This window comes from Schizophyllum commune (genome assembly GCF_000143185.2).
Source record: "Schizophyllum commune H4-8 unplaced genomic scaffold SCHCOscaffold_21, whole genome shotgun sequence".
In the NCBI taxonomy this organism is placed as follows: Eukaryota; Fungi; Basidiomycota; class Agaricomycetes; order Agaricales; family Schizophyllaceae; genus Schizophyllum; species Schizophyllum commune.
This window is the reverse complement of record NW_026089558.1, coordinates 24,797-48,521: the sequence shown is the minus strand read 5'-3', so window position 1 is coordinate 48,521 and position 23,725 is coordinate 24,797. Positions and strand designations below refer to the sequence as shown.

The 23,725-nt window shown below is 58.9% G+C and overlaps 9 protein-coding genes across 9 annotated transcripts; 3 read left to right on the top strand and 6 right to left on the bottom strand.

Moving 5' to 3' along the window:
- Window positions 1-39: 39 nt before the first annotated feature.
- Window positions 40-5,223, bottom strand: SCHCODRAFT_01194442 (uncharacterized protein). Its single transcript, XM_050341214.1, has 16 exons — window positions 4,822-5,223; window positions 4,638-4,766; window positions 4,027-4,584; window positions 3,545-3,971; window positions 3,237-3,489; window positions 3,152-3,185; window positions 2,953-3,099; window positions 2,840-2,899; window positions 2,227-2,322; window positions 1,922-1,942; window positions 1,787-1,863; window positions 1,486-1,735; window positions 1,147-1,435; window positions 980-1,097; window positions 362-929; window positions 40-301 (listed from the first exon to the last, which is right to left on the bottom strand). Exons 1-16 carry the CDS (start codon window positions 5,080-5,082, stop codon window positions 110-112), a joined length of 3,480 nt encoding a protein of 1,159 aa, XP_050196881.1. The 5' UTR covers window positions 5,083-5,223; the 3' UTR covers window positions 40-109.
- A 1,459-nt stretch (window positions 5,224-6,682) lies between these two features.
- Window positions 6,683-7,203, bottom strand: SCHCODRAFT_02179269 (uncharacterized protein). The gene is made up of 2 exons (XM_050341988.1): window positions 7,080-7,203; window positions 6,683-7,029 (listed from the first exon to the last, which is right to left on the bottom strand). The coding sequence occupies exons 1-2, from the start codon at window positions 7,133-7,135 to the stop codon at window positions 6,843-6,845; spliced, it is 243 nt and encodes an 80-aa protein (XP_050196880.1). The 5' UTR covers window positions 7,136-7,203; the 3' UTR covers window positions 6,683-6,842.
- Window positions 7,204-7,268: 65 nt separating this feature from the next.
- On the top strand, window positions 7,269-8,784 carry SCHCODRAFT_02646073 (ARF/SAR superfamily). Its single transcript, XM_050346478.1, has 6 exons — window positions 7,269-7,419; window positions 7,471-7,581; window positions 7,650-7,666; window positions 7,725-7,870; window positions 7,981-8,061; window positions 8,209-8,784. The coding sequence occupies exons 1-6, from the start codon at window positions 7,355-7,357 to the stop codon at window positions 8,419-8,421; spliced, it is 633 nt and encodes a 210-aa protein (XP_050196879.1). The 5' UTR covers window positions 7,269-7,354; the 3' UTR covers window positions 8,422-8,784.
- A 78-nt stretch (window positions 8,785-8,862) lies between these two features.
- SCHCODRAFT_02646069 (beta-lactamase/transpeptidase-like protein) lies at window positions 8,863-10,048 on the bottom strand (the record flags this gene model as incomplete). Its single annotated transcript, XM_003025850.2, has 1 exon — window positions 8,863-10,048. A coding segment is annotated over exon 1 (862 nt), but the record flags the coding sequence as incomplete, so codon positions are not given.
- A 414-nt stretch (window positions 10,049-10,462) lies between these two features.
- SCHCODRAFT_02646065 (uncharacterized protein) lies at window positions 10,463-10,658 on the top strand. Its single transcript, XM_050346477.1, has one exon. It carries the CDS (start codon window positions 10,487-10,489, stop codon window positions 10,640-10,642), a length of 156 nt encoding a protein of 51 aa, XP_050196878.1. The 5' UTR covers window positions 10,463-10,486; the 3' UTR covers window positions 10,643-10,658.
- Window positions 10,659-10,976: 318 nt separating this feature from the next.
- SCHCODRAFT_02646061 (uncharacterized protein) lies at window positions 10,977-16,071 on the bottom strand. Its single transcript, XM_003025849.2, has 5 exons — window positions 15,431-16,071; window positions 12,269-15,379; window positions 11,712-12,215; window positions 11,571-11,659; window positions 10,977-11,520 (listed from the first exon to the last, which is right to left on the bottom strand). Exons 1-5 carry the CDS (start codon window positions 15,647-15,649, stop codon window positions 11,460-11,462), a joined length of 3,984 nt encoding a protein of 1,327 aa, XP_003025895.1. The 5' UTR covers window positions 15,650-16,071; the 3' UTR covers window positions 10,977-11,459.
- Window positions 16,072-16,887: 816 nt separating this feature from the next.
- On the bottom strand, window positions 16,888-18,365 carry SCHCODRAFT_02558954 (CGI-121-domain-containing protein). The gene is made up of 4 exons (XM_003025848.2): window positions 18,017-18,365; window positions 17,697-17,819; window positions 17,373-17,555; window positions 16,888-17,261 (listed from the first exon to the last, which is right to left on the bottom strand). The coding sequence occupies exons 1-4, from the start codon at window positions 18,197-18,199 to the stop codon at window positions 17,142-17,144; spliced, it is 609 nt and encodes a 202-aa protein (XP_003025894.1). The 5' UTR covers window positions 18,200-18,365; the 3' UTR covers window positions 16,888-17,141.
- Window positions 18,366-18,918: 553 nt separating this feature from the next.
- Window positions 18,919-21,164, top strand: SCHCODRAFT_01277949 (uncharacterized protein). Its single transcript, XM_050341366.1, has 16 exons — window positions 18,919-19,071; window positions 19,122-19,210; window positions 19,324-19,363; window positions 19,421-19,441; window positions 19,492-19,557; window positions 19,607-19,662; window positions 19,713-19,763; window positions 19,817-19,853; window positions 19,909-19,956; window positions 20,010-20,275; window positions 20,323-20,388; window positions 20,445-20,463; window positions 20,523-20,568; window positions 20,619-20,817; window positions 20,872-20,892; window positions 20,947-21,164. Exons 2-16 carry the CDS (start codon window positions 19,157-19,159, stop codon window positions 20,974-20,976), a joined length of 1,020 nt encoding a protein of 339 aa, XP_050196877.1. The 5' UTR covers window positions 18,919-19,071; window positions 19,122-19,156; the 3' UTR covers window positions 20,977-21,164.
- On the bottom strand, window positions 20,872-22,933 carry SCHCODRAFT_02646050 (uncharacterized protein). Its single transcript, XM_050346476.1, has 3 exons — window positions 22,635-22,933; window positions 20,947-22,583; window positions 20,872-20,892 (listed from the first exon to the last, which is right to left on the bottom strand). Exon 2 carries the CDS (start codon window positions 22,513-22,515, stop codon window positions 21,352-21,354), a length of 1,164 nt encoding a protein of 387 aa, XP_050196876.1. The 5' UTR covers window positions 22,516-22,583; window positions 22,635-22,933; the 3' UTR covers window positions 20,872-20,892; window positions 20,947-21,351.
- Window positions 22,934-23,725: the final 792 nt, after the last annotated feature.

Genomic DNA, 23,725 nt, shown 5'->3' with positions numbered 1-23,725 from the left:
GTAAAACAAGACACCCATCGTCAACAGCACCTTTTCACGCTCGCCCACCCCGTCTTGAAAAGTAAGAAAATAACGCCTGACATGCACAACTTGTCCTTCATTTACTCGCTCACTGCTCGTCCTCCCTAGCAGCATCCGCCTCGGCCATTGCCTTGATGACGGCCTCCCGGCGCAGCCACTTGTGCTCGGGGATGAAGTACCAGCTGAGGATGCCGAATATGGTGACAGCACCGAAGATGACGCAGGCGAAGTTGAACGACTCGGCGTCCGTGACGGGGAAGTAGAAGGGCGAAATGTCGACCTGGAAAACTCGTCAGCAAACGCGTCCTCCGTGCTTTGAGCAAGCATACGCGAAACTTACCGAGAACAGGATGCAGTTGAACACAAACGCGATCAGGTAGAATGGCTTCGACCACCTCCCCAGGTTGAAGTACGAGTTCTGGAACGCATTCGGCGTCATCGTCAGGCGCAGCACCGCGATCAGCGCATACGCCGCAATCGTCGGGATCGCCCCCGCCGACACCAAGCTCGTGAACGCGACCTGGCTCGGCAGGATCACGCACAGCAGCAGCGCGCCGAAGATGTACATCACCGTCACCGCGTTCTTCGGTTGTCCGGCCTCGTTGACGCTCCCGATCGTCTTCGACATCGGCAGCACGCCGTCGCGCGCGACGGCGAAGACGAGGCGCGAGGCGGCGACGATGGCGATGCTGGTGTTGAGGATGAGGCCGATGACGGCGAGGATGGTCATGAAGGTCGCGCCGCCGCGGCCGAGGGCCATGGCGTAGATCTCGACGAAGGGCTGCGGGGCGGCGAGCGCGAAGAGCGTGTCGAGGTCGGGCGTGCAAAAGAGGAAGAGGATAGTCGTGACGAAACCCAGGATGCCAGTGGCGATGCAGCTGTACAGAATGCCCTTGCCGGCGACGACGCTGGGTGCAAAGTGAGTTCGTAGTTTGAGCAAGGGACGGCAGATGATTACCTTGCGTTCTTGGTCTCTTCGGCAATGTGGCCGGACGCGTCAAAGCCCGTGAGCGTACCACCCGTGAAGAGGAAGCACAGGATCCAGTTCCACCCAGACGGCGCGCCAGTCCCGTTATCTGAAGCGATGTCAGTTCTGTTTCTCAACCTTTGAAGTTGACTACTCACAAACTTGCGTAAACACATCCTCCGCAGACCGGAAGCCGTACGTCCTCGAGACGCCGATGGGCAGCCAGATGACGCAAAGCAAAAAGTCAACCATCATCAGCAAGGCGCTGAACTTGAAGACGGCCGAGTAGAGGCGCGGCGGGAGGTAGTTGATAGCGATGGAGATCAAAAGCAGGCCTTCCGAAACGATCCAAATAAGTGCGCGCCACCTGGGGTTCGCATAGTCCATGCCACCCGGATAGTCCACCTCATAGACGACAAGGAGGGACAAGATGTAGTTGGCGGTACCCTGATGACACTTAAGCGGATTTCGCTAGAGAGGAGGGAAGGAGGGCATACCTGGCAGTTGCTGGCCACAAAAGTCATCCATGCCGTGGTCGACCACCAAGCGACGACGAAACCGAAGAAGCGCGCGTATTTCGGACCGGCGCTCTCAGCCGCCCAGATGTAGATCGAACCACTGAGAGGGAGAGCAGAGCAGATCTCAGCAAGGACGGCGGCGGTGATGGTCATGCACACGATGGCGATAATGTAGGTGGACCAGACGGCCGCAGGTCCGCCTGCGAGAAGACCCAGGAAGAGGGCACCGCTAAACAATAATGAGTCACCTAGAACTCGGGCAAATACTATGAGGACGTACCGAACACCTCCGATGAAGTTCAGCGAGCAGAAGCTTGCCGCAAAGCTCTCAATAAGGTGCCAGGTCCGGTGCAGTTGCTGTATACACCGAGTCAGATATGCCACGCGGACGTCAGTCCCCTCCCCCCTAACTCACCTGCTTGTACCCTAAATTTTGCTAGAGAAAACGTCAGCACTTCTGCCGCGGGCCCCCTTCAGGGGCGGTGAGAAAGATGGCGACACTGGGGGCTTCCCTCCGCGAGTGTGAGCTACACAGGTTCGAGCGGTATGATCTCAATCTCCTCTGGCGACGGCCACCCTAAGGGGCCCCGACCGGCCAGAGGAGATACCCGCAGCCCTCATCCAGTGATAATGTGCCACTGAATTGAAAGTAATACCATAGCGCTGCCATCACACGCGAATTTGGTGCGCCGCCCAGGGTTACGCCGCGGGGCGCTTCACCAGCTGGAGTTCATCTTGGTCGACAGTGCGGACGACCTCGGCGTCGGAAGCCGGGTCTTTGTCAATGCCGCTTTTGACGGAGGAGGAGGGGGACATCTTGCTTGAGATGATGGGGGGAGGAGGGAACTCGTCAAATGATGCGCCCGGTGTGAGTCGGCTTTTGTACTTTTCGGGCGCGATCATGATCGATCACCCACGGACCGCCCGCCACGGCGGAGTCAGGCCTGGTGCCGTCTCCGTGCCTGGCCTGCTCATCGTTCGACGTGTCCGCCAGATGGATGTTCACATCTGGACTCAGGGAGTGCAAAGTGCGATAAATCCAGAACAATAGCCAGGTACAGCCAATGGGTACGTTGAGCGGCCAGAAGGCGAGATGAATGTCGAAGTGAATGGAAGGTTTATGAAGGAAGGCCTTCGGCTGGTCAAACTCAAGTAGATCCTCGGGATCAGAGAAGCAGTGTGTTCTTACATACAACAGGGTGCAATAGAATATCCGTGTTTACATGCGAATGAAGTACAGGACGCAAGAAATCCCTTACGAAATGTTGAAGCGCTGCGAGACAAAAGATCAGTACGACAACTCCACCTACACAGCACTAAGAGGACCACTCACCGGCTTCAGTGCCTTGATCAACAACCATTCCTCGGTCGAGACGTCAGCCTTGAAGTTATTCTGCACCAGCGTATAAGCTTAAAGCGCCACAGAGTGATTTGCAAGATACACACCTTCAGCACGTCAATGCTAGACCGGGTGATGTGGCTCAGAAGTTCATCCTTCTCGTCGAAATGGCGACCGAACATCTTCGCGGACTGGTACACGGCGTGCTCGATCTTGACGGCAACACCACCACCAGCCTGACTCTTCTTGACGATCTGAAGGAATTCGTGAGCACCTACGGATGTCGTGGACCAAGACTCAACCTACATCGAAGTTCTTGTGGTTAATCTCCAAGGACGTACTAGCAAAAGCATGTCAGTGAGGGCTTTGCAATGAGCTGAAGTCTACGCACATCTTGCCAAGGTCGATGATCTCGCGCTTCCCGGTAGCAGGGTCGGTCTTGACAACAGCCAAAGGCGTACCAACGCGCAGTGTACCGTCGAGGATATCTACACCAACGATGATGGGGTCGCGTTTACAGAAGCAGGCAATGATCTTCAGTCGACACGGCCAGACAGCCTGCGGTGCCGCGTCTCGCCTCTTCGCCTCGACGATCTCGCTGTTGTACGCGGTGAAGGCGTCGAACAAGTGGTAGATGATGTCCGCTGAATGAGAGCGTCAGCACGCAGAAAGTGCATACAAAAATGCCATTGTACTCACCCTTAAACAGCCGGATCCCCATCTCCTCCGCCATCCTCTCCGCATCCTTGTCCACCGGCACGTCGAAGCACAAGATACACGCCAACTCTTTCGCCTTCTCCAACATCGTCGCCGAGCGCATCACGTCGCGCTTGTGTACGGGCCCTATATTGATTCCAGACACCGGAATCTTGCTGGACTTGAGGAAGTCGAGCAGCGCCTCGAGTGAACCAAGTGTCGACGCTTGCACACACACGCCACGGCCGGACTTATCGATGCTGTTGAGGAGGGAGGTAAGGTCGGACATGACCTCATCCCGCAAGTCATCCTCGTCGTCGTCGGGGCCGCAGACGAGCAGGCGGGAACCGGCGATTGCCTTGTCGAGGTCGGGTGCGGTGATCTTGACACCGAGGGCAGCCTTCACCTCCTTATGGTGGACGTAGGCCGACTGCGCAACATGTCAATCCCTTTGCCACGATAAATCCAGGGCCACGCCAACGCACCTTGATGCGCAACTCCCTCAACGGCTGCGGTGTCAACAACGCTCGAATCTGCGTCACAATTGGCCCATTCAATCCGCACACCACGATCTTGTCGCCCTCCCTCAAAATGCCGTTGCTCAACACGACATCGATCGTCGTCCCCAGACCTTCAATCACCTTCACCTCCAATACGGTGCACTCCAGCTCCGACAGGTACATCAGCCGGTCGCTCATGCGCTCCTGCGTGAGGCGGATGAGCAGCATGATCATGTCGGGCACGCCCTCGCCCGTGATGGCGGAGGTGGGCACGAGCGAGACGTTGCGCGCGAAGTTCTTGTTGTCGTAGTAGAGGACGGCGTTCAGGCCCTGCTCGGCGAACTCGACGATGGTCTTCTGCACGCGGTCCTCGAACTCGCGCTGGACGGCGCGGGATTGCTTGGCGAGTGATTCCTGGAAGGCGCCGTCGGGGGTCGCTTGCCAGCCGTACATACGATCGATCTTGTTCAGCGCGACGATGAATGGCGTCTTCCTGTCCCTCAACAAACGAAGCGACTCGAGCGTTTGCGGCTCAAGACCGTGCTAGTGAAGAAATCAGCCTGAGTTCTTCGAAGCCCCCCACTGATCAAGCGTACCATGATATCAACGACCAAGATGGCGATGTTGCAAAGAGAGCTGCCACGCGACCGCAAGTTCGTGAACGACTCGTGTCCTGGCGTGTCGATGATGAGCAATCCGGGCACCTTGTACTCGAAGCTGCCGTCCTGTTGAGATGAAGTGCATGAGTTCTCATCCGCGCCATAAGGCAGACACCCTCACCTTATTCAACACCGCCGTCTTCGTCTTGATAGCGTCCACCGGGAAGTACGTCGCACCGATCTGCTGCGTGATACCACCAGCTTCGCCTTCTTGCACATTCGTCTGCCGGATCTTATCCAGCAGCTTCGTCTTCCCCGTATCGACGTGCCCCAGGATACAGCAAATCGGACTCCGCAAGTCGTCCTTGTTGCGCGCCGCGAGCGCCTCCTCGTGCGCCTTTGCCCGACGCGCGGCGGCCTCCGCCTTGCGCTGCGCGGCCATCTTCTGCGCCTTCGTCAGCTCCTCGTCGGAGTCGTCAGAGTCCGAGTCGGAATCGTCAGAGTCGTCGGAGTCGGATTCTTCCTCGGATGAGTCTTCGTCGGAGGACTCTTCTTCTGAGGACTCTTCCTCCTCGGCGGCAGGCTTCTTGGCCGGTGCGCCCTTCGCAGCGGCTGCAGGTGAGGGTGAGTGGCCGCTCGTTGTGGGGCGGGAAATGGAAAGCATACCTGGCGCAGCCTTCGCGGGTGCGGGAGCCGCCTTTGCAGGGGCGCCCTTCGCAGGTGCAGGTGCTGCTTTTGCAGGCGCCGGTGCCGCCTTCGATGGCGCAGGAGCAGCCTTAGCAGGCTTCTTATCCTCCTCGTCGCTCGACGCGTCCCAGTCATCCTTCACATCCTCAGCAGCCGCAGGCTTCTTCGCCTCATCGTCGCTCGACGCATCCCAGTCTGACTTCACGTCGTCGTCCTTCTCCTCCGCAGGCGCAGGAGCAGGAGACGGCGACGCTGGCGGTGGCGTGGCAGGCTTAGATGACGGTGCCGCTGAAGGCGTGTCTGGTCGCGATCCTGGTGCAGGGGAGGCGTTTTTCGCCGCCGGGCCCTTCTTCTTCTTGCCGTAGACGGGCTTCTTCGTCTGCGCGCCCTGCTGCAGACCCTCGATCTGGACGCCGGATGCGAGCAAGGCCTGCTTGCGGCGCTCTGCGGCGGCCTTTTCTTCGCGCTGCTTTTTGGTGAGGAGACGGCCCTCCTTCTTGGCGAGCTCCTTCTTGGCCTGTAAGAGTAGCGCACGGTCAGCTTCGACAATCATTGAGAATTGAATTACAACACATACCTTCTCTTTCTCCTTCCTGCGCTGCTTCTCCGCCTCCCGCTTCTCTTCCTCCTCCTGCAACCTCCGCTCCTCCTCTTCAATCCGCCGCCTCTCCTCTTCCTCCCGCTGCCGGGCCTCCTCCTCCAGACGCTTCTTCTCCTCCATGATCGCCTTCAGCGCGCTCAACCCCTTCTTCTTGCCACCAGCGGCGGGCGCGGGTGCCGGTTCCTCCTCCTTCTTGGCGCCTTTTTTCTTCTTTTTCTTCTTCTTGGAGTCTCCCCCGCCTCCGCCGCCTTCCTCGTCGCCCTCTTCGTCGTCTGCGGCAGGAGCAGGGGCCGCGGCGTCCTCGGACTTGGAGGGCTCGGGTGCGGGTGCGGCGTCGCCGCCAGCGGCGGCCTTCTTGGCTGCTGCTTGCGCCTTTTTCTTCGCCTATAGAGGGTATTAGTGAAGGACGCATAACGAGTGAGACGATGCGCACCTTTTCCTTCTCCTTCTTCAGCTTCTCTTTCTCCTTCTTTGAGAGCACCTTCGGGCCTCCCTCGTCGGCGCCTTCTCCATCTGCATCCTCGTCCGCCTTCGCAGGTGCCTCCGCCGCTGAATCGTAGACGTATGAGCAATAGTTTGAGAGATTACCATGCATGACGCACCTTCTGCTGGAGCCTCGACTTCAGCCTGCTCCTCGTCCTCATCCTTCGCGGCCTTGCCCTTCTTTTTCTTGTCCTTCTTCCCCTTCTTCTTGTCCTTTACGGGCCCCCACTCCTCGTCTGCCAGATCCTCGGCCGTGACCTCCACCGCACCCTTCGGACCCGCCGCGTCAGCGGCCTCGCCGTCCTCCGCGGGTGGCGCATCCTCGTCGAGGTCGGCAGCAGCAGCGCCTCCCTTCTTCTTCTTCTTGTCCTTCTTATCCTTCTTGCTGCTCGCTTTGATCGCGGACTGCCGTGTGTATAAGCCCCTCAGCCCTACACACCGCACCGATCACGCACCATGAGCCCGCCAAAGTCCTCCTCCTCCTCCGCGCCGGCTGCACCGTCATCGAGAGCCGCAAACGCAGAGCCGCTGGCGCCCAGCTTCTGATCGGATCCATCGGCGGCGTCATCGAACGCTACCGCGACGTTGTTCTGCTCGACGGACTCGCCGGCTTCGGCCCTATGCTCACTTGTCAGCGCGGGCGCCGCTCGCGGTGTCGTCGTGCGCACCAGTAGTCATCGTCGGCGGCCTTCTTTCCCTTCTTTCCCTTGTTCTTGGGCGCCATACTGGTCGCGAGTGAGGAGGTTCAGTAAGCAGTCAGTGACGCGCCGTCACAGTTCAGCTCGCCGGGCGACGTTCCGAGTCCGTCCCAAATATTTTGATCGGACTGATCACCGGGATTCACACGCTTGGCCTTTCGAACATTGACGAGTCCGACTTGGACTTGACCATCATCACACATCTCATACCTCGCCCTCTGCAGTAACTCTGCAGCGTTGAGAAGATGGGTCTCCTAACCATCATCCGTAAGAGCCGCCAGAAGGAGAAGGAGATGCGCATCCTCTTCCTGTGAATGCTGGCCTCCTCCCTAGTCTCGGCGGTGGCGCTGAGCATGCTTAGCGGTCTCGATAACGCGGGGAAGACTACGATCTTGAAGAAGCTGAATAACGAAGATATCATGAGCATTAGCCCTACACTTGGCTTCAATATTCGCACCTTCACGTACAATGGGTAAGCGGAACAATCGAACTAAAGGCGTTCGCAGCTTGTTGAACATGTCCCTCCTTCGCCGTCATCAGATTTACTCTGAACATCTGTAGGTCAATTTTGCTTCGTCTCTTACGCACGATCTCTCACATTTTCATGAATGTTAGGGGACGTCGGTGGCCAACGCACTCTACGCCCTTATTGGCGCAATTACTTTGAGCAGACGGACGCCATCGTCTGGGTCGTCGACTCCGGTGACCGCATGCGCATGGAAGATTGCAAGCAAGAACTGCATGCTCTACTGACTGAAGATGTAAGTCTATCCAGAAGGCCCCCTCGTGTTGACCAAACCCGCTCATCCCGGGCTCTACGGATCCTCGCGCTGGTCACTGTCTTCGCAACCTTACTAACGTTATGTTATAGCGCCTCTCGGGCGCTTCTCTGTTGATCTTCGCCAACAAGCAAGACCTCCCAGGAGCCATGTCGTCGGCGGGAATTTCCGAAGTGCGTCCCTCGCTTCTCGTTCACCATCATTGCATTCGTTGTCCATCCGCATCCTTTGATGCATCTCTCTCTCTGCTTCTAACTCTCAATCACATGGCCCACCGCCCTTCGCTTTCACTAACTATCTGAACTAACTTAATACCCCAGGCCATCGACCTCCCCTCCATCCACTCCCACAATTGGAAGATACAGTCTTGCAGCGCTGTCACCGGCGAGAACCTCCTCGAGGGCTTGGACTGGGTCGTTAATGACGTTGCCGGGCGATTATACTACGGTGCAGTGGCAAACAACGCTGCCGCAGTGCAAGCGGGAACGTCGTCGAGGATGCAGATGTTGCCGCCGAAGACGGTAGCTGCTTGACGCGCAGGACTTCTTATATACTCCTCAAGAAGACACTGTACTATCCCTTTGTGGGCGTCGCCGAATATGTTCTCACAGGTGCAAATCATACTGCGCACCCATGAGCAGACAGCGTGGTAGGCGGCAGGGTGCCATTGTGTAATGTTGAGTAGAGTTTGCGACTTCTGCGTACTTTGTGCATACATTCTGTTGTCTATCGGAACTGACGGCTCCCTCAGTTATGCGGATTCCTCCATTTCCTTGAGAGTAGGGCCCAAGTGCTTCCTGAACGTCGCTCTCAGCTTACTCGCTACCGAAACATCGCCCGGCATGCGCAACTGCGGCGAAACAATCCCACAGACCCCGTTCTTGGGATCAATGAACTGGGCAAGGTCAATAAGACGGGATCACGCACTCAAAACGCGCCGGCGCAACTTACCCACGCAGTGTTGACTCCGCCTCCCCAGATGAGCGTGCCCTGCCCCAGGTCCTCATCGCCATCGCCGACCAAGAGCCCACCCAGCCCCATGTTCCGCCCCTCCCCCGCGGTCCCGCAGCCGAACATCGGTCCCCCTGGCCCCGCCAGAGCGGCCTGCAGCGCCTCGTTGGCCTTCCCTTCCAGCTGCGGCCTGAACAGCTCCCGCACCATCTCCCCACCCAACACACGCCCATCGTTCTTCAGAATACTCTCCAACACGGCCACATACGCGCGCGCGGCGACATACGCCCCGTGCCCGCCATAGCACACGTCGCCGCCGTCCGTGAAGTCGAACCCGCCCACCGCCGCCAGCCCCTTCCCCTCCGGGTCGTCCGGGTTCAGGTCGGGCATGCGCGCGCCCAGCCGCTCGCGCACGGGGAAGTACGAGATGTCGGAGGGCGGCGCGCCCACGGGGGCGAAGACGTGCTCGCGCAGGTAGGCGTCGAGCCGCTGCCCGGACGCGCGCTCGACGAGGAAGGCCGCCACGTCGTGCCCGTGGCCGTACATCCAGCCCTCGCCCGGCTGGTACGTCCCTGGCATGAGAACTCGGGACACCTGGTCGGGCGCAGGCCGCGGTGGCGGGTGCGCGGCGTGGTACTTCGCGCGCAGGGGGTTCACAAACGTGTAGTCCATGCCCGCTGAGTGCGTGAGCAGGTGGCGGAGCGTGAGGGGCTTGGTTAGTGGGACCGTCGTCGCCTGCTTCGTGTCTGGATCGAAGGCCGTGAGGACGCCCAGCGCGGTCAGATCTGGGAAAGTGGGGCGGAGATCTTCGTCCAGGGAGAGCTTCCCCTGCTCCACGAGCTGCAGCGCCGCGAGCGTGGTCAGCAGCTTCGTGGCCGATGCCATGTACGGCAGCGAGTCGGGCGAAAGGGGCTTCGTGCTACCGTCGAGGGCAGTCTGCGTGCCGATGCACTTTGAGTACACGGCGCCTGAGGTCGACCGCCCCTCCATCACGACGCCATGAATCTTGCCGTCCGCGATGGCATCTCGAAAGGGTTGCTCCAGGGCTTGCACAGACATGATATTGGACCCCTGCTCAGCGCCAGCGAATGTAGGGTGAAGGTTGGGTGAAAGTAAGGATGGATCGGACCAGAGTAGCTCAGTCCTCAGACCTTTAAGTATACAGTACGAGCGCCCTGTGACTGCCGCCGACTCCAACGCAGCGATCAAGTGGACGACGCCGGCCTGTATGCCGACGTACTGCGCGTACATGGCATCGCGGCCGCGAACGCGCAACCTCGGCCAAAATGCTTGAATAGTCAGTCCAATGATCTCGCCGTAATGCGACTCCGAGAGTCATATCTGCTTGGAATAAAAGCGAGATCTACCACAGTCAAGTCACCATCATTGCGATATTTCGCGGCCGGCGTGACACTAGAATTGATAGTGAAACCATGGTGGCGGTAGAGGACAGAATTAATAACATAGGCGTGCGGCAGGACCGCAGGGTGCTCGCTAGGAAACCTACTCCGTAGGTCGAGCAATGTGCAACGGCAAATGCCGAAAGAACGTGCTGTGAAGGTGACGTCATCGTACGCGCTGCCCGAAGGCCAGGCGTAACCTAGCGCGAAGGTGCACGAGCGATGTTGCATAAGAGCTATCCGACATATGTCGCTCAAATTCGAGAAGAGGGTGGTGATGGGTGGGAAGAAGGGGCTCGGCTTTCAAGCGAAGCGAAAGACCGAAATTCGAACGCGAAACGGCGGCTTTGGGGGTCGAATCCAAAAAGTCGAGCGTTCGGGACGAAACTTCGCAGGATGCTAGCCAGCGTAGAGCAGACCCAAATTCATATTATGACTATAGCGAAGTTCGAGGAAATGCGCGGACAGCGGAGCGAAAACAGCGATGACGAGGCGAAACTACCGTTTGGCCCGTGAACGGGGGCCCCTCCTTGACTCACGTGATAGCACATTGCTCGCGAACGCCTCTCCCCTCCCTCGCAAGCTCGAGGGGTCCCCTAAGGCGTTCGCGAGCAATAAGGAAGGGGACGGTATTTTCAAGGCCGCCGCCAGGCAAACGGTGACCGTGTATGTAAAGCGCCTCAAGATCGAGTTGTGCTGCTGAACGCTCCGAAGTACTCAGATGATCCAGCTACCAATTCATCAAGTCTGCCTACCAACAGGCAAAGACAATTCCATTCCTCGCCCGAAGGCGACTTCAAGTCAGTAAGTACTAGGTAAAGTCCACAAAGATCATGCCAGACATACAACTGTAACCGAGAACATCGTCGCAAGTCGTACGCCAGACACACCATCGTAAACTAAACCGTCGTAAGTAAATTAACTACATCTAGGTAGCAAGCAAACACCCGTCTCCACGAAGTGAATCGAGATACGAGAACAAGGACTCGAGAATCCAAGATCAAGACAAGAGGCAGATGAATAGGTAGGTACGTAGCACTGTAGCAAAGATGTATGATATGATACAGGTTGTATATGACTAGCGAGACCGATAGCGTACGGGATACAGCATTGAGTGACGAAAGCAAGAGGGGACACGGCGGAGGTAGCGCAGAGGCAAATCGAATAAGGATAGGGTCATCAGTCCGAGTCAGAGAAACCAGTCAGAAACAAAGACGGCCTCATAGGAAAGGATCGGACATGATGCCCTCGATTCGCCGGACGACACTGTCGGGGTATCCTCTGCGACAACGGTGAGCACGACGAAGTGGAGGAGAAGAGAAAGGACGAACCTTGATCGTAATCGCTGCAATAGTTCGGAAACACGGTCCCGATTTTGTGCACCGAGCTCGGCGCGTACCATCTCCTCCCAAGTTGACGGCTAAAGACAGCGATGAGCAAACATCCAGTGCAAGAACCTCAAGCCAACTCACCTCACGATACACCGCATCCGTCCCGTCGCCCTGCGTCCGCGCCGACACCATCGTCGCATCGTGCGCAACGTGGTTCCCCGGCGCCGCAACACCGTACGGCGGGTCCGACAAGCTCTCAAAGATGCGCCTCGCAGACTCGAGGTCGTCCGCCCGGCTGTACCCCTTGATGAGCGCGTTCGCAATGTACGCCGTCATCCGCACGCCGCCGTCGCGCATCCGGCGCATATACTCGCCGAGAAGGTCCGGGCGCTTGTGCGTGACGAAGACGTTGAAGAGCGCCTCGTAGACGATCGCGTCGTGCCCGCTCTCCAGGCGCGACTCCGGGACAGTGGTGAACAGCCGGAGCGCCTCGTCGAGGTTCTTCTGCGCGGAGCCGTACGAGTTGATGAGCGCGGCGAACTGCGCGGACGTGAGCCGGCCGACGCCGCCGAGCAGCTGGTCCTTGATCTTCTCCATCATCTCGCGGTTCACGGGCTCGACATTGCCGTAGACGTCGAGGAGCAACTGAATGGCGGGTCAGTACATTGGACTTCGTATTCGGAATTCGGATAACGCACCTTCCAAGTATGCTCGTTCTCCTTTGCGCCAGACGCCTTGAGCTTCTCATAGTACGCAAGCGCGCGCTCACGGTTCGGCTTCGTCATCGTGAAGAGCTGCATCATCGTATTGTACGGCGCGGCCTTGGGCCTGAAGTTCGGCATCGCCTCCATCTCCTCGAACAGCAGCTCCGAACTCGCGACATCGCCAACGCGCGCACACGCGCTGATGACCGTACCGTAGGTAACCGACGACGGGTTGATGCCTTGCTCCTTCATCGCCTGGAACAGCTCGAGCGCCGTGTCCGTCTTGCGCGCCTTCGAGAGTTTCGAGATGATGTTGTTGTACAGGAACAGGTTCGGGCGCACGCCGCCGATCTGGCTCTCGTTGAAGAGCGCGAGCGCGTTCGAGGTGTCGTCCGTGGTGTCCTTGACCTGCATGATCAGCGCCGCATACGCGTCAGCCGACGGGTAGCCGCCCTGCTCGATCATGCGCTGGCGGTATTGGTATGCCGTGTCGAAGTCGCCGGCGTGTGCGTATGCGATAACCATCGAGTTCTCCACCGCGAACCACGCGGCCATCTGGCGCTGCTGGTCGTTGCCGAGGACCTTGAAGATGCTCTGCGCGACACTGTACGCCTGGCGGACCTCGTCCAGCATGCGTGCGCGGCCACATGACTCGATCAACCGGCCCGTAGTCTGCGCATTCGGCAGCCGTCCACGCTTGGCGGCGTTGATGAAGACGTCGAAAGCCTCCCGCGTCTTGGGCGCGAGAGCGTGGAAAGTGAGCTCGTGGATGTGGCGGGAGACGTGGTGGTCGACGCGCGGGTTGCGGGGGACGATCGAATCAGGGATAGGGGGCGGGGCCTGAGCCTCGACCTTGGACGTCGGCGCGACCAAGCTCTCCGCGAGGACCTTGTGCTCGATAGCCGCGTCGGATAAGAGGCCAGCGTACGCGTCGCCGAGCTTCTGGAGCTCTTCCTTCGCCTGCTGGGCGCCCTGGAACGCGTGAACCAATCTGCCGAGGAGGTCAGTGCGCGCCGTGAACAGCTCCTTCGCAACCGCGATCTCGGGCGCGAGGGAGCCGAGGACGGTGATAAGGTGCGATGCGGGCGCGCGCGCGGTCTCAACGCTCGCGAGCGCGGCCGCAAAGACGAGCGCCCTGTCCTCTGTGGGAAGATCGCGGATGAGGGCCGCGTCGGGCGGCTGGGACGTAAACGCGGTGTCGACCATCAGCAGGCGCTCGTGGGACTGGGGCAGCTGCGCGAACAGTTCCGCCTTGGCGAGGTCCATAGCGTAATCGAAGGGGACGACGAGGCCGGGGAACGCGTCGAGGCGGGCCATGCAGTGGGTGTACGCGTGCTGGACGACCTGGAGGGCGGTGATCTGATCGGGGGCATCCTGCGCGACCATGGCGTTGAGCGTCGCGAAGACGTCAAGCGCGGGGAGGACATGGCCGCAGTCGAGGTACGTGGCGACGGCCTGGAGGGAGAGGCGGACGCGATCGTGGAAGGCGAGCGGGGGGCGGATGACATGGGCCAGGACGTCGGGGGCGGGATGGGAGTGCGCGCGGGCGAGGTTGGCGGAGAAGACGAGGAGGCAGTCGGTGTCGCGGAGGGGGACCTCGCCGCGGGCGTCGAGATCGGCGAGGCGGGCGAAGAGGCCGTTGATGTCGTCGACGATGGAGGCGTCGGCGCGGGCAGCGTCTGCGAGCCCGTCGAGCATGAGGTCCCAGGCGAGGCGGTCGGGGCGGGCGATGGACGGCATCGGCGCGTACGGGTCGGCGGGCGGCGCGTCGGCCTGCTGCAGAAGCCGGTCGAACCAGCTCTGCGCCGTCGAGATGTCGCCCGACCGGACAAACCCGCCGATCACGCTCGCAAACGTGGACGATGCCGGGCTCGGCACGACCTCGGCACTCCCCGACAGCATCGTCTCCAGCAGCGCGACGCCCTCCTGCGGCTCCCCACACCGGAAGGACGCCTCGATCATCTGGTTGTACACCTGGACGTGCTCCCGGCGGCCTGACTCCAGCCGCCCTGCCTTCGCCGCCGTCTGGTACTCCTCGAACACAGCCCGCACATTCTCCAGCTGCCGGTTCGCCGCGTACGCCTGAATGAGATATCCATACAGCGACGGCGCAAGCCGCTCGTCCTTGCGCGCCTCAACCTGACCGAAGATCGTGACTGCCGCGCTGGCGTCCCCATGCGCCGCGCACGAGCGCAGGAACGCCGTGAGCATGTGCATCGGGATCGTGGACGCGCCATTGAGCGAGACGATGGTGTGGAACATCGACAGCGCAGACACAAAGTTCGTCTCCGCACGCAGGCCCTCGACCTGCGCGTCGAGCTCCTGCTCGCCAGCACGGCTGATGCGCGTCTCCAGTGCGGTGATCTGGTTGTGGACCTCCGCATCGCGGACGAGGAGTGCCTCAGAGAGGATGAGGTAGGTGCGCAGGTTGGGAAGGACGGAGGCACGGATCATGCGGTTGTAGACATCGAGCAGGTACGTGAGCGGCTCGCCCTCGCGGCGCGTCGCGTAGATGGTCTCGAGTGCAAGGTTGTAGTCGCGGGTAGACGGGGAGGTGACCGTGGAGAGGAAGTGAGCGACGGCCTCGGCGGCAAGAAGTGCGTCGCCAGACTCCTTCGCTGCGAGGACCGTGGCCTGAGCCTCAGAAACCGGAGTCGACTGCCGTGCAGGGGTCGGCGCGATGTCGATCGGCGGCAGCTGCTTGCCCGACGCAGTATCTACCGATACCGTAGAGTTGCGCCTGACGGGCAGGGGCGACGCAGGGGTCTGCGGGTCGCTTGAGATCGACGACGTCGAGTTACGACGCGACAACCGCGGCGGAACCGCATCGAGCACTTCCTCCTCCTCAACATCCACCACTGCCTTGTCCGCATCCGCGGCGGCGAGCGTGTGCCGTGAGCGCGCGTGCAGGCGCAGAGCCTGAACGATGCTGGCATTTTCGAGTGTGAGCGGGTGCACGGACACCGACTGGCTGCGCAGACGCAACCCAGCGCGGCGCGGCTTGGGATGGCGGAGGGGGTGCACGTCCTCGGCATCTTCCTGCGTCACAGAAACGTCCGCGCCCGTCTGCGCGTGCGCCTGGGTAACAGCGCGTCCTGGAGCACCCTGCAGAACTTGTCAGTACGCGCATATACCCTGCTAGGACCTCCCACGCACCGCAAACGAATGCGAGAACCTGCTCCCGTTATACTTCGCGCCGCCATGACCGCCCCAGTTGCTCGAGCGGCGGTCTGAGGAGGGCACGAGCGGCGCGCCCGTCGAGTCAAAGAAGCCCGGCGACTGGTGGAACACATTCCGGAAGGCGGCCTGGTTCTGGACGGCGGCGGCGGCGCGCGTCGAGGTGTGGAGGATGTGGGAGGCGACCTTGGGCAGCATGGTCGCTGGGGGCCGCAGCCGGCGGGGCGGGCGGGGTCACTGGCGGGGCGTGGTGCGGTGACCGGGAAGCGAGCGGAACAGCTGGGCGCCTAGCCTAGCTTGCTGTGAATGCGGGGGCGTCTAGGTGGTACGCCCGAGGGGGAGAGCCAGGTGATGGAATGGCTCTAGGCGCGGGGGCCTGTGGTCGGTGGTGGGGTGATCCCGGTGGTGGGGGGCTGGTCCCGGTGGTGGGGGGTGAAAGGAAAAGGGAACGAATGAACGGTCGCCCGTTTTGAGCGTGAAGCGGTGCGTGGCGCTTTTTGTCAGGGTCGTCACGCCGCGCGAGTCAGTCACCTGCGGGTTGCTTGCGTATCGCGCGCGGCAGCCAACGAACAGGCGCCGGACGTAAAACCTCGGGCACTCCCGGCTTGTGATTCCGAATGTCGGCGCCACATTCGATCGGGAAATTCCCCGCACTGGTCACAGTGACTCACTTTTGACCTTCGCGCATACTTTCAGCGACACCTGATAGTCGACAGTCCAGGGAGAGGGCCTCAAGTTCATAGATATAACCAGACCTACAACTTCAATGCTTCTCGAGGGGAGAAGGCCAAGCATGCGACCCACGTGATGTGCGCCTGCAGACACCCACAAGCATGAAAGATGGGCCGCTGAGGAGGGGTCTCACAGTGCTCAAGTACCAGCAAGTGGTGTCGCGTCAAGCACACCAATCTTGGCACGATTAGTAGCTTTTGCGGCTGCATCTGCGTGCCTGCATCACTCTGTCGCGGTGGGTGGGTATACACAAGCATCCAGAAAGAGCCCAGAGAATGAAGGAAATGGAGGAAGTCACTGAGCTCAAAGCAGTAATTCCAAAAGTGATGTTATCGAAGCAGCGAGACCTTTTGTGAGCTTCGCTATGCGAGATGGGAGCGAAGATCCACACGCAAAACGACAGACGCGACAGATATTCCCGTGACCGTGCTTACCCCTCATGTCACGGCGAGGGGCCCGAGTTACCGATACGCTGCTCAACGCCTTGATGTCGTCGAATGCGAACTCAGATTTCGCGGCGCGCGATGTCGCAAACAGCGAGGAAACACTGGTCGAGCGTCCGCGTGAAGCAGTCCTCAGCCATATCAATAGCACATCTTCTTCCTTCGGTGCGATTCCCCACTGCGCGATGGTCGGCTTCAAGTTGACCTTCCACTGGGATCGTGACCTGCTGAATTCCGATTGTCCTTGAATCATCTGCGAACGTCCCACTCTGCGCCAGCCTGCCCTCGCCGAGTACCGCGATGCGCTTGTCAATTCGGATATGCGAAGCGTGGGGGTGTCATGCCGTGTGGCTGACGTCGTCTTCATACTCCAGTGGTCCCCACATCAGGGCGTACATGGATCGAGTCGTGCATACCTTGCCCACGAGTAGCCCCCGCACGTTCACGGAGTCCTCCCCCCCCCCTACACACATACACACGAACAGGATCGCGAGATCGCGCAACATCTGAGGTCTTCACGCAAGCACCGTCTTCGCCGCTACCGTACTCGTCACGATGTTGTCTACCAGCCGGCACTCCGCTGCCGCGTCCCCCTTCAGCTTCTGCACCGCCGCCTCTCCGTTCAGCTTGTGGTACTGCAAAATGCTCGTCAGCTCCGTCATACCTCTTCTCCTCGCGCATCCTTCCATCGCCACGCATGTCCCGTCCTCGCACCCAACACACAAATTCGAACACAATCTACTCACCTTCTTCACCGCCGCCCAATCCACGACCGTCGCCAGCTCATCCACCGACCGCCTCTCCCCCTTCACCACCGCGTCTGCTGCAGTGCGCACCGTCTCCTCTCCTACCTCCGGTCCACAAACGCGTACGACAAGCAGGGAGGTACTGCCATCGGAGACGCCGTATCGCCTGATCGCCTCGGAGATCTGTTGTGCGCCGCAAAAGTCAGCGCTCGGGGGTCTTCTATGGCCGAAACCCAGTACAACGTCTACAAACAAGCCCATCCCTGGCTGCCCTGCTGCGCGCTCGCAACATCGTCAATCCGTATACAATTGAGGGATCCTCACATTATTTGTCGGGTTCAGCATGAAGAGGATTTCCGAGTGCACCGTCTTCGTCCTCAACGCCCCGCGGGCTGCGGCTAACACGGCCTGATGTATCGCGGTTCGTAGATGTAGTCGGCTTGTTACCTACAGCGGGGGATATCGAAATTAACTCGTAGATCGGAAGCAAGGCGATGAAGCCTGGTTGATGAGCAATAAGGCAGGGCAGTGCAAAGCTGCAAGCGTGCCCAGCCGCACGTCAGGCTCCCATTAGACTTCCTTGACTTCCTCATATTCGCACAGCTTCCATGCTCCCTTCCAGACGATGCAGAACCACCACTCACCAATCTCGCATCCACGAAGGCAAAATCGACCGCCTCGCGCTCTTTATCTCCCGCCTCACCCTCAGCGGTCGCAGCAGCGACGATGCGTTTCCTAATTTCTGCCGAGTTCGTCACGTTCGTGTAGAGCGCCGTGTAGACGACAGAAAGATCCTGAGGGACGTGCGCGAGGGTGAAGGATTCCATGAAAGCTTTGAGATGTGCGATGTCAAGCAGAGCGTCTCGATGAGAGGGTGATCAAGATAGGCCAGGACGGGCGTGTCGGGGAATGGGGTAGACAGACGAGGGAGAGAATGAAGACAGATTACCTGAGCAACAGCGTAGCGATGGTCAAGATCACGGCGTAGATAATGAATTTGGGGCGAATTCTGTTCGGGTACATAGTGATGTGACACCGCATAGTCACAATTGTGGTAAGCTTTATACGGGCCAACGTCACGCAGCCGTTGTCCATCCCAGCCCGAGTTCTTGACGGGAGGATCCTTCGGAGTTGATGAGAAGCCATGGCTCGCGCAAGCTATACGGGAGCGCGCTCCCTCCGAGATCTGGGCTGTTCACGCTCGTTGATCTGTGTGAGTCAATTGCCCGCGCGCACGTGGAGCCTAAAGGGGAAAGCGGCGTGCCCAGCGGCGACCATCCCGCCAGCAGCCTACAGACGCTGAAGAAATTGTTGTAGATAATGGAATAGAGGATACAGCATCCAGGAGCTGTTGCTGTTGAACAAGCTTGCTTTCAGCCAAGGCGTTCTGCGCGACTAACAGAAATGCCGCCGGTCGCTGCATCTTACTCGTCACGTGAATGTTCCATCACGCTTGTTTTTTCAAGTTGTTGCGCGACGGCGCCCCTCAGTCACGCAGCAGGACACGTGCCCCCTGCGTGGCTCCAGTGGCTTGCCTTGATATCAAGCGTCGTCTACGTGGCATATAACCTATTCTGCGGGGCTTGTTGGCCCAGTCGCAAGCGTGCTCTACTTATTGGCATACAGTACAATGGCAAGAAAAGCAGCAGACTCAGAGGAACGCATAGCGACGTCGACTACGTGCACCGTCTGCTTGTTGGTACGAAGTTCATCGACGATCGACACCATTCCGAGATTGACGAAGTGCAGAGAGCTATGGCTTTTTACCTGGCAACATAACTCTGATGAAGGATGCGGCCGATATAGAACCACATTTGTGGCCGACTGAGCAGAATATCGTGCGCGGGCTCCCTTCCGGATATAGGCTATGCGAGCTGACCTTGCCGTTGCTCGAATGTTCATTGTTCTGACTATTCTCTCTCTTAAACCTTGCGTCCTGCTTTGAACGCAGCATCGAGAGGCTCAAAGGCTCACTCAAGATTGCTCGCCTCGTAAGTTGTTTGCTCCTCAGCCGCGAACAAATCTGATACAAGTATCCTCGACCTTAGACGACCGATTCTTCTTTCTCTGTATGTACCATCTAATATATCCTATGCGCATCGAGGCATGATACCTCCAGATGCTGGACATGCCGGGCGCGAGAGCGTGATTGACAAAAACACCGAGGGTGATGAGCAACAAACATGTACGACGATCGTGCAACTCATTCATACATGTACTGACCGCACTTGCAGATATTGTACCGTGCAGTGCATCGGATCAAGATGAGACGGGCTGCATCTCGAACACCGTGGGTGTCTCTGCCGTGTACAGTGACCTGATTGCTAAACCATCGCGCAGGACCTGCACTCGTTTCTGGTAAAGCCTTTAAAGTCACAATGTCGATTAGTGGTATTTCTTCCTATCCGAGTCCGTGGCTGCACATGTCAATCATGTCCCCCCAGGCCTTCCTTGACGCGTGCCACTCCGCTACGTTGCTCGGTACGTATTCAGCTCCGCGATCAACTCAGCGCTAAAGCATTGGCTATTTTACCAGTACCCCGTGATGCTTGTAGCCTCGGCATACATGACAGAGGCGGCGAAGGCAAGCGTTCCCCGCGCTGAAATGTTCAGTCTCTCAAAAGGTATCGTACACAGCGACGCCATCACGGCCACGTCAGCACTCGGATGCTTGCTTGAACCAATGTCCTATGCCATATGCAACTCGCGAGCCCGCGACAAAGTCGTTCAACAGATCTGTAACCGATCTGCGACTTCAGCCCTACTTTGACGACGGGGCAGACGGCGCTGGCGACTGTCGTGCTCATCCAATAATATCTGCCGTGAACGAGGGCTTCGCACGTCCATGGAATTGGTGTCAAGAGTTCTGCAGACGCCTCCATAAGTCATGCGATCCCCACATTGTATGACATTCATAACAGTCCAGAATGGCGCTAATCTTCGTCGCTAGCTATGCATCAGTGCATGCAAGGACGACGAGTCCACGTTAGAGATGCGCAACCTCTCGATGACCAAGGTCAGTGTTCTACGTCTATAGACCTTTCGGCAGCACTAAATACGGCAACATCTCAGATCTTGGTGCGCGCGCTAGGTCTGCTAATTTCCTTGCAAAACGGGGGGCGAAGTCACAATTGACCCATTTTTTTCTAGAGCGCAATCCGAACCCATCACTGGCGTCACTCGTAACAACGGTCCAGTGCGTCGCCCCGAATACTCTGGTTAGAAACCCTCTTATAGTGAATCCAGGCAAGCACTCATTGAGGCATACGAAAGTCGAAAGCGCGCGTATACGGCCAAGCGAATGCGGAAGAACCGTAGACACGGCAGTCGCGATGATTCCACCTGGCGTTCAGTTCCCGGAGAATGCCGTTTTCCGCCTCACACACAGGTTGACGGTAGTCCCGAGCTGCATACTATACTCTGGCCTCCGCTGGGTGAGATACAGGTCAGTTATCACGGTTTGACTCGTTGTTCGTCTCTAAACGTCGTCACCTCTTAGATGACATCGAATCAAGCGATGGTGCGATTGGCTGCCCTTCTTCCACTGAACGACGACTGACATTGTCCTATGCAGCGTGGCGATACCGAGCGCTTCGTCTTCTAATATTTTGTTGCGGTATATGGTACCGAAGGGTTTGGAAACAATGAGGTCCATGTAACAATGTAACGAGTACGACGGATCTAATGCAATAATGCAACGGAAGGAGGGCATGTGTAGTTACAGGGATTGTATGTGTATTTGTAACAACAACGAACGAACGTCTATACAAACACTAGCGAAGGTCGATACACGAGGCAGCGAGTAACGTCCACAGCTCGCGCTCCGAAAAGTACACGAATATGAATAGTGGCATAATTTACATATCATCGTCCGCTCACGCACGGCCAACGTCCCAAGTGTGCATGTGTGAATCCAGCGAGCCTGCTACGTCTACGTAGGGACCATCCGCAACTATCTCGCCTCCTCTGGGCTTACACCTTACCCCACCACCTTCACCACCACCGTGCCCCCTTCCTCTAAAACCTCATTGCCATCCACGAACACATCTGGCGCCCGCTCAAACGTCACCACTCGCGCTGCGCGTTCCCCTTCGTCCTGCCCTGACACCCAAGGCCGCACGCCCTCCCGCACCGCCGCCACCAGTGCGCCCTCGATCGCATCCCCCACTCCTGCACTCGCCCAGTCCACATCTGACACGGGGTCTACCCATGCGTAGCCGACGCGCGCACGGTCGCCACTGCTGTCGCCGCTCTCTCGGCCGCGCATCGCGCGCATTCCCGCGCGATAGTGGTCGCCCGCAGTCGGGACTGGCTTCTCCGGCGTGTCGCCGACGAGCGTAGTGAACTGCGCAAAGCGGGGCGGGCCGCGGCGTTTGCGCACGCTGAGGCTGCGGCGGAGGGAGGAGGGCGTGGCGGGTGGGGATACGGGCGAGGATCCGCGCAGGAGCTTTTCGGAAGCTTCCCAGATAGCGCGGCCGCCGATGGTGTCGAGGACCGCGTCGAAGGTGTCGCCGTCGTCGCTGAGGCGTTCGAGGACGCGGACGACGGCACCAGTCGCGCCGCCTTCTCCGCCCTCGCCTGCGTCATCGAACACAACCTCCTCGGCGCCCCAACGTCGGGCGCGCGTCTCGATGGCGGCCATATTACTCTCCTCGTCCCGTCGCGGTCCCGGCGCATGAACACTTACCCTCCAACCCCTTCGTACAAGGAGCTGCGTAGCAAACGCGCCAACGCCATCATGGCCCATCAGCACCAACACGCGCTTAGCGTCATTCGAAGTGCCCGATAATGCGGCCATGAACGCTTTCAAGTCTGCGGGATGTCGATTGATGTCGTCCATACTGGCGCTGCGCTGATGAGGTTCACGCTGCTTTGACGGCGATCCCGCGAAGGCGAAGAGGAGCGTACGAACTGCTCGGAATGCGGGCACTCCAACTAGCGGCAGAAGCGCTAGTTCCTCCAGAGTTAAAGCGGGAATTTGGGACGGGATGTGCATAGATCGGCTTGATCTACGGGAGCCTGCTGCGGGGCGAATTGAGGGCATGGCGCCGGATAGACTAGGTGTGGACGGCCTCGATGGAGGGGGAGTAGGATACGCTTGTTCGACCATCTCGGGGGAATCGTCGAGGCCGTGTTTTGGCATTTGGGGCTGAGAAACGCGGCGGACGCGATGTCTGTCCACAACGACGAATTCAGCGAGAGCACCAGCCTGGAAGATAAGATCAACGATGGCTTTGAATCAGAGGATAGTTCTGTATACCTTGCGGACATCGAGGAGGCCCACAACCCAGTCCCCTCTCCGTGTGTGCTCGTCCCGTACCTCCCAACCGCATTGGAGCACGCGACCAACGAACGAGCGCCCCGGAATGTAGCCAACGTCCGCTTGACGATCTGAGCTCGCACGTTCCTTCCCTATGGATTTCCTGCACCTGCTGTCCACATCAATACCGACCAGCCTCCCATCCAACGTGTCCACTCCCACCGCCCATACCTGCACCAACACGCTATTTGGTGGCACATACGTCGGCGGCGGCCGGTGACTCGTTGAGGCGAGTACGGTGACGCGGAGAGCGGGCCGGGCTCGGCTCACGGAGATGATGAAGAAGATTCCCACGAGGTTACTCTGTAACGAAGTCTCGATTGAAAACCTTGCCCTCCTCCCTTGGAGGAGGGCCCTTTTATACCTACAGCTGTAAGTAGTCATAACTAGTCACGGAGTATATATACGAGTCATAAGAAACCAGGAGAACCTCAAGGAACTCCAAAGGAAATACCCCCGCGAGGGGTGAAGGCAGAGCACGTGGCGTCGGCTAAGGCCGAGGCGTCACATACCCCCCTCCAGCGCCTTCTAAGGCGCTCTGTAAGTACAGTAGCAACCAGTAAGTAGCACGTATGTATAGAATAGAAACGAGTCTTTGTTTTTGTATATATTTCGAACCTTTTCTGTAAGTAACTTTCGAGCCGTTGTTCTGATGATCTCTAGTAAGTAGTAAGTAACTACTGGTTCCCCTTGCCCTCGCGCCGCTTGGCACGGTTCGCCTCGAAGGCCTGCTGGCGGCGGGCGTTCGACAAGCGCCCCTGCATCGCCTCGATGGCCGTCACCTCACGAAGGAGGAGCTCCTCGTTGGTGGGCTCGGGCACCTTGCCCTCCACCTCGTCCATGTAGCGATGCGCGGCCGCTCCGCTGCTGATGTCGAGGATCTGACGCACCCAGAAGGTCCGATCAATGCGCTGCTCGTCGGGGATGGGTCGGACTTTGCCGGTCGCGAGGTCGATCGGGCACATGTGCTTGCCGAAGTCGGCGCGCTGGAGGATTTCCACGAACTCGGCATAGCCGGACGGGACCTCAACAA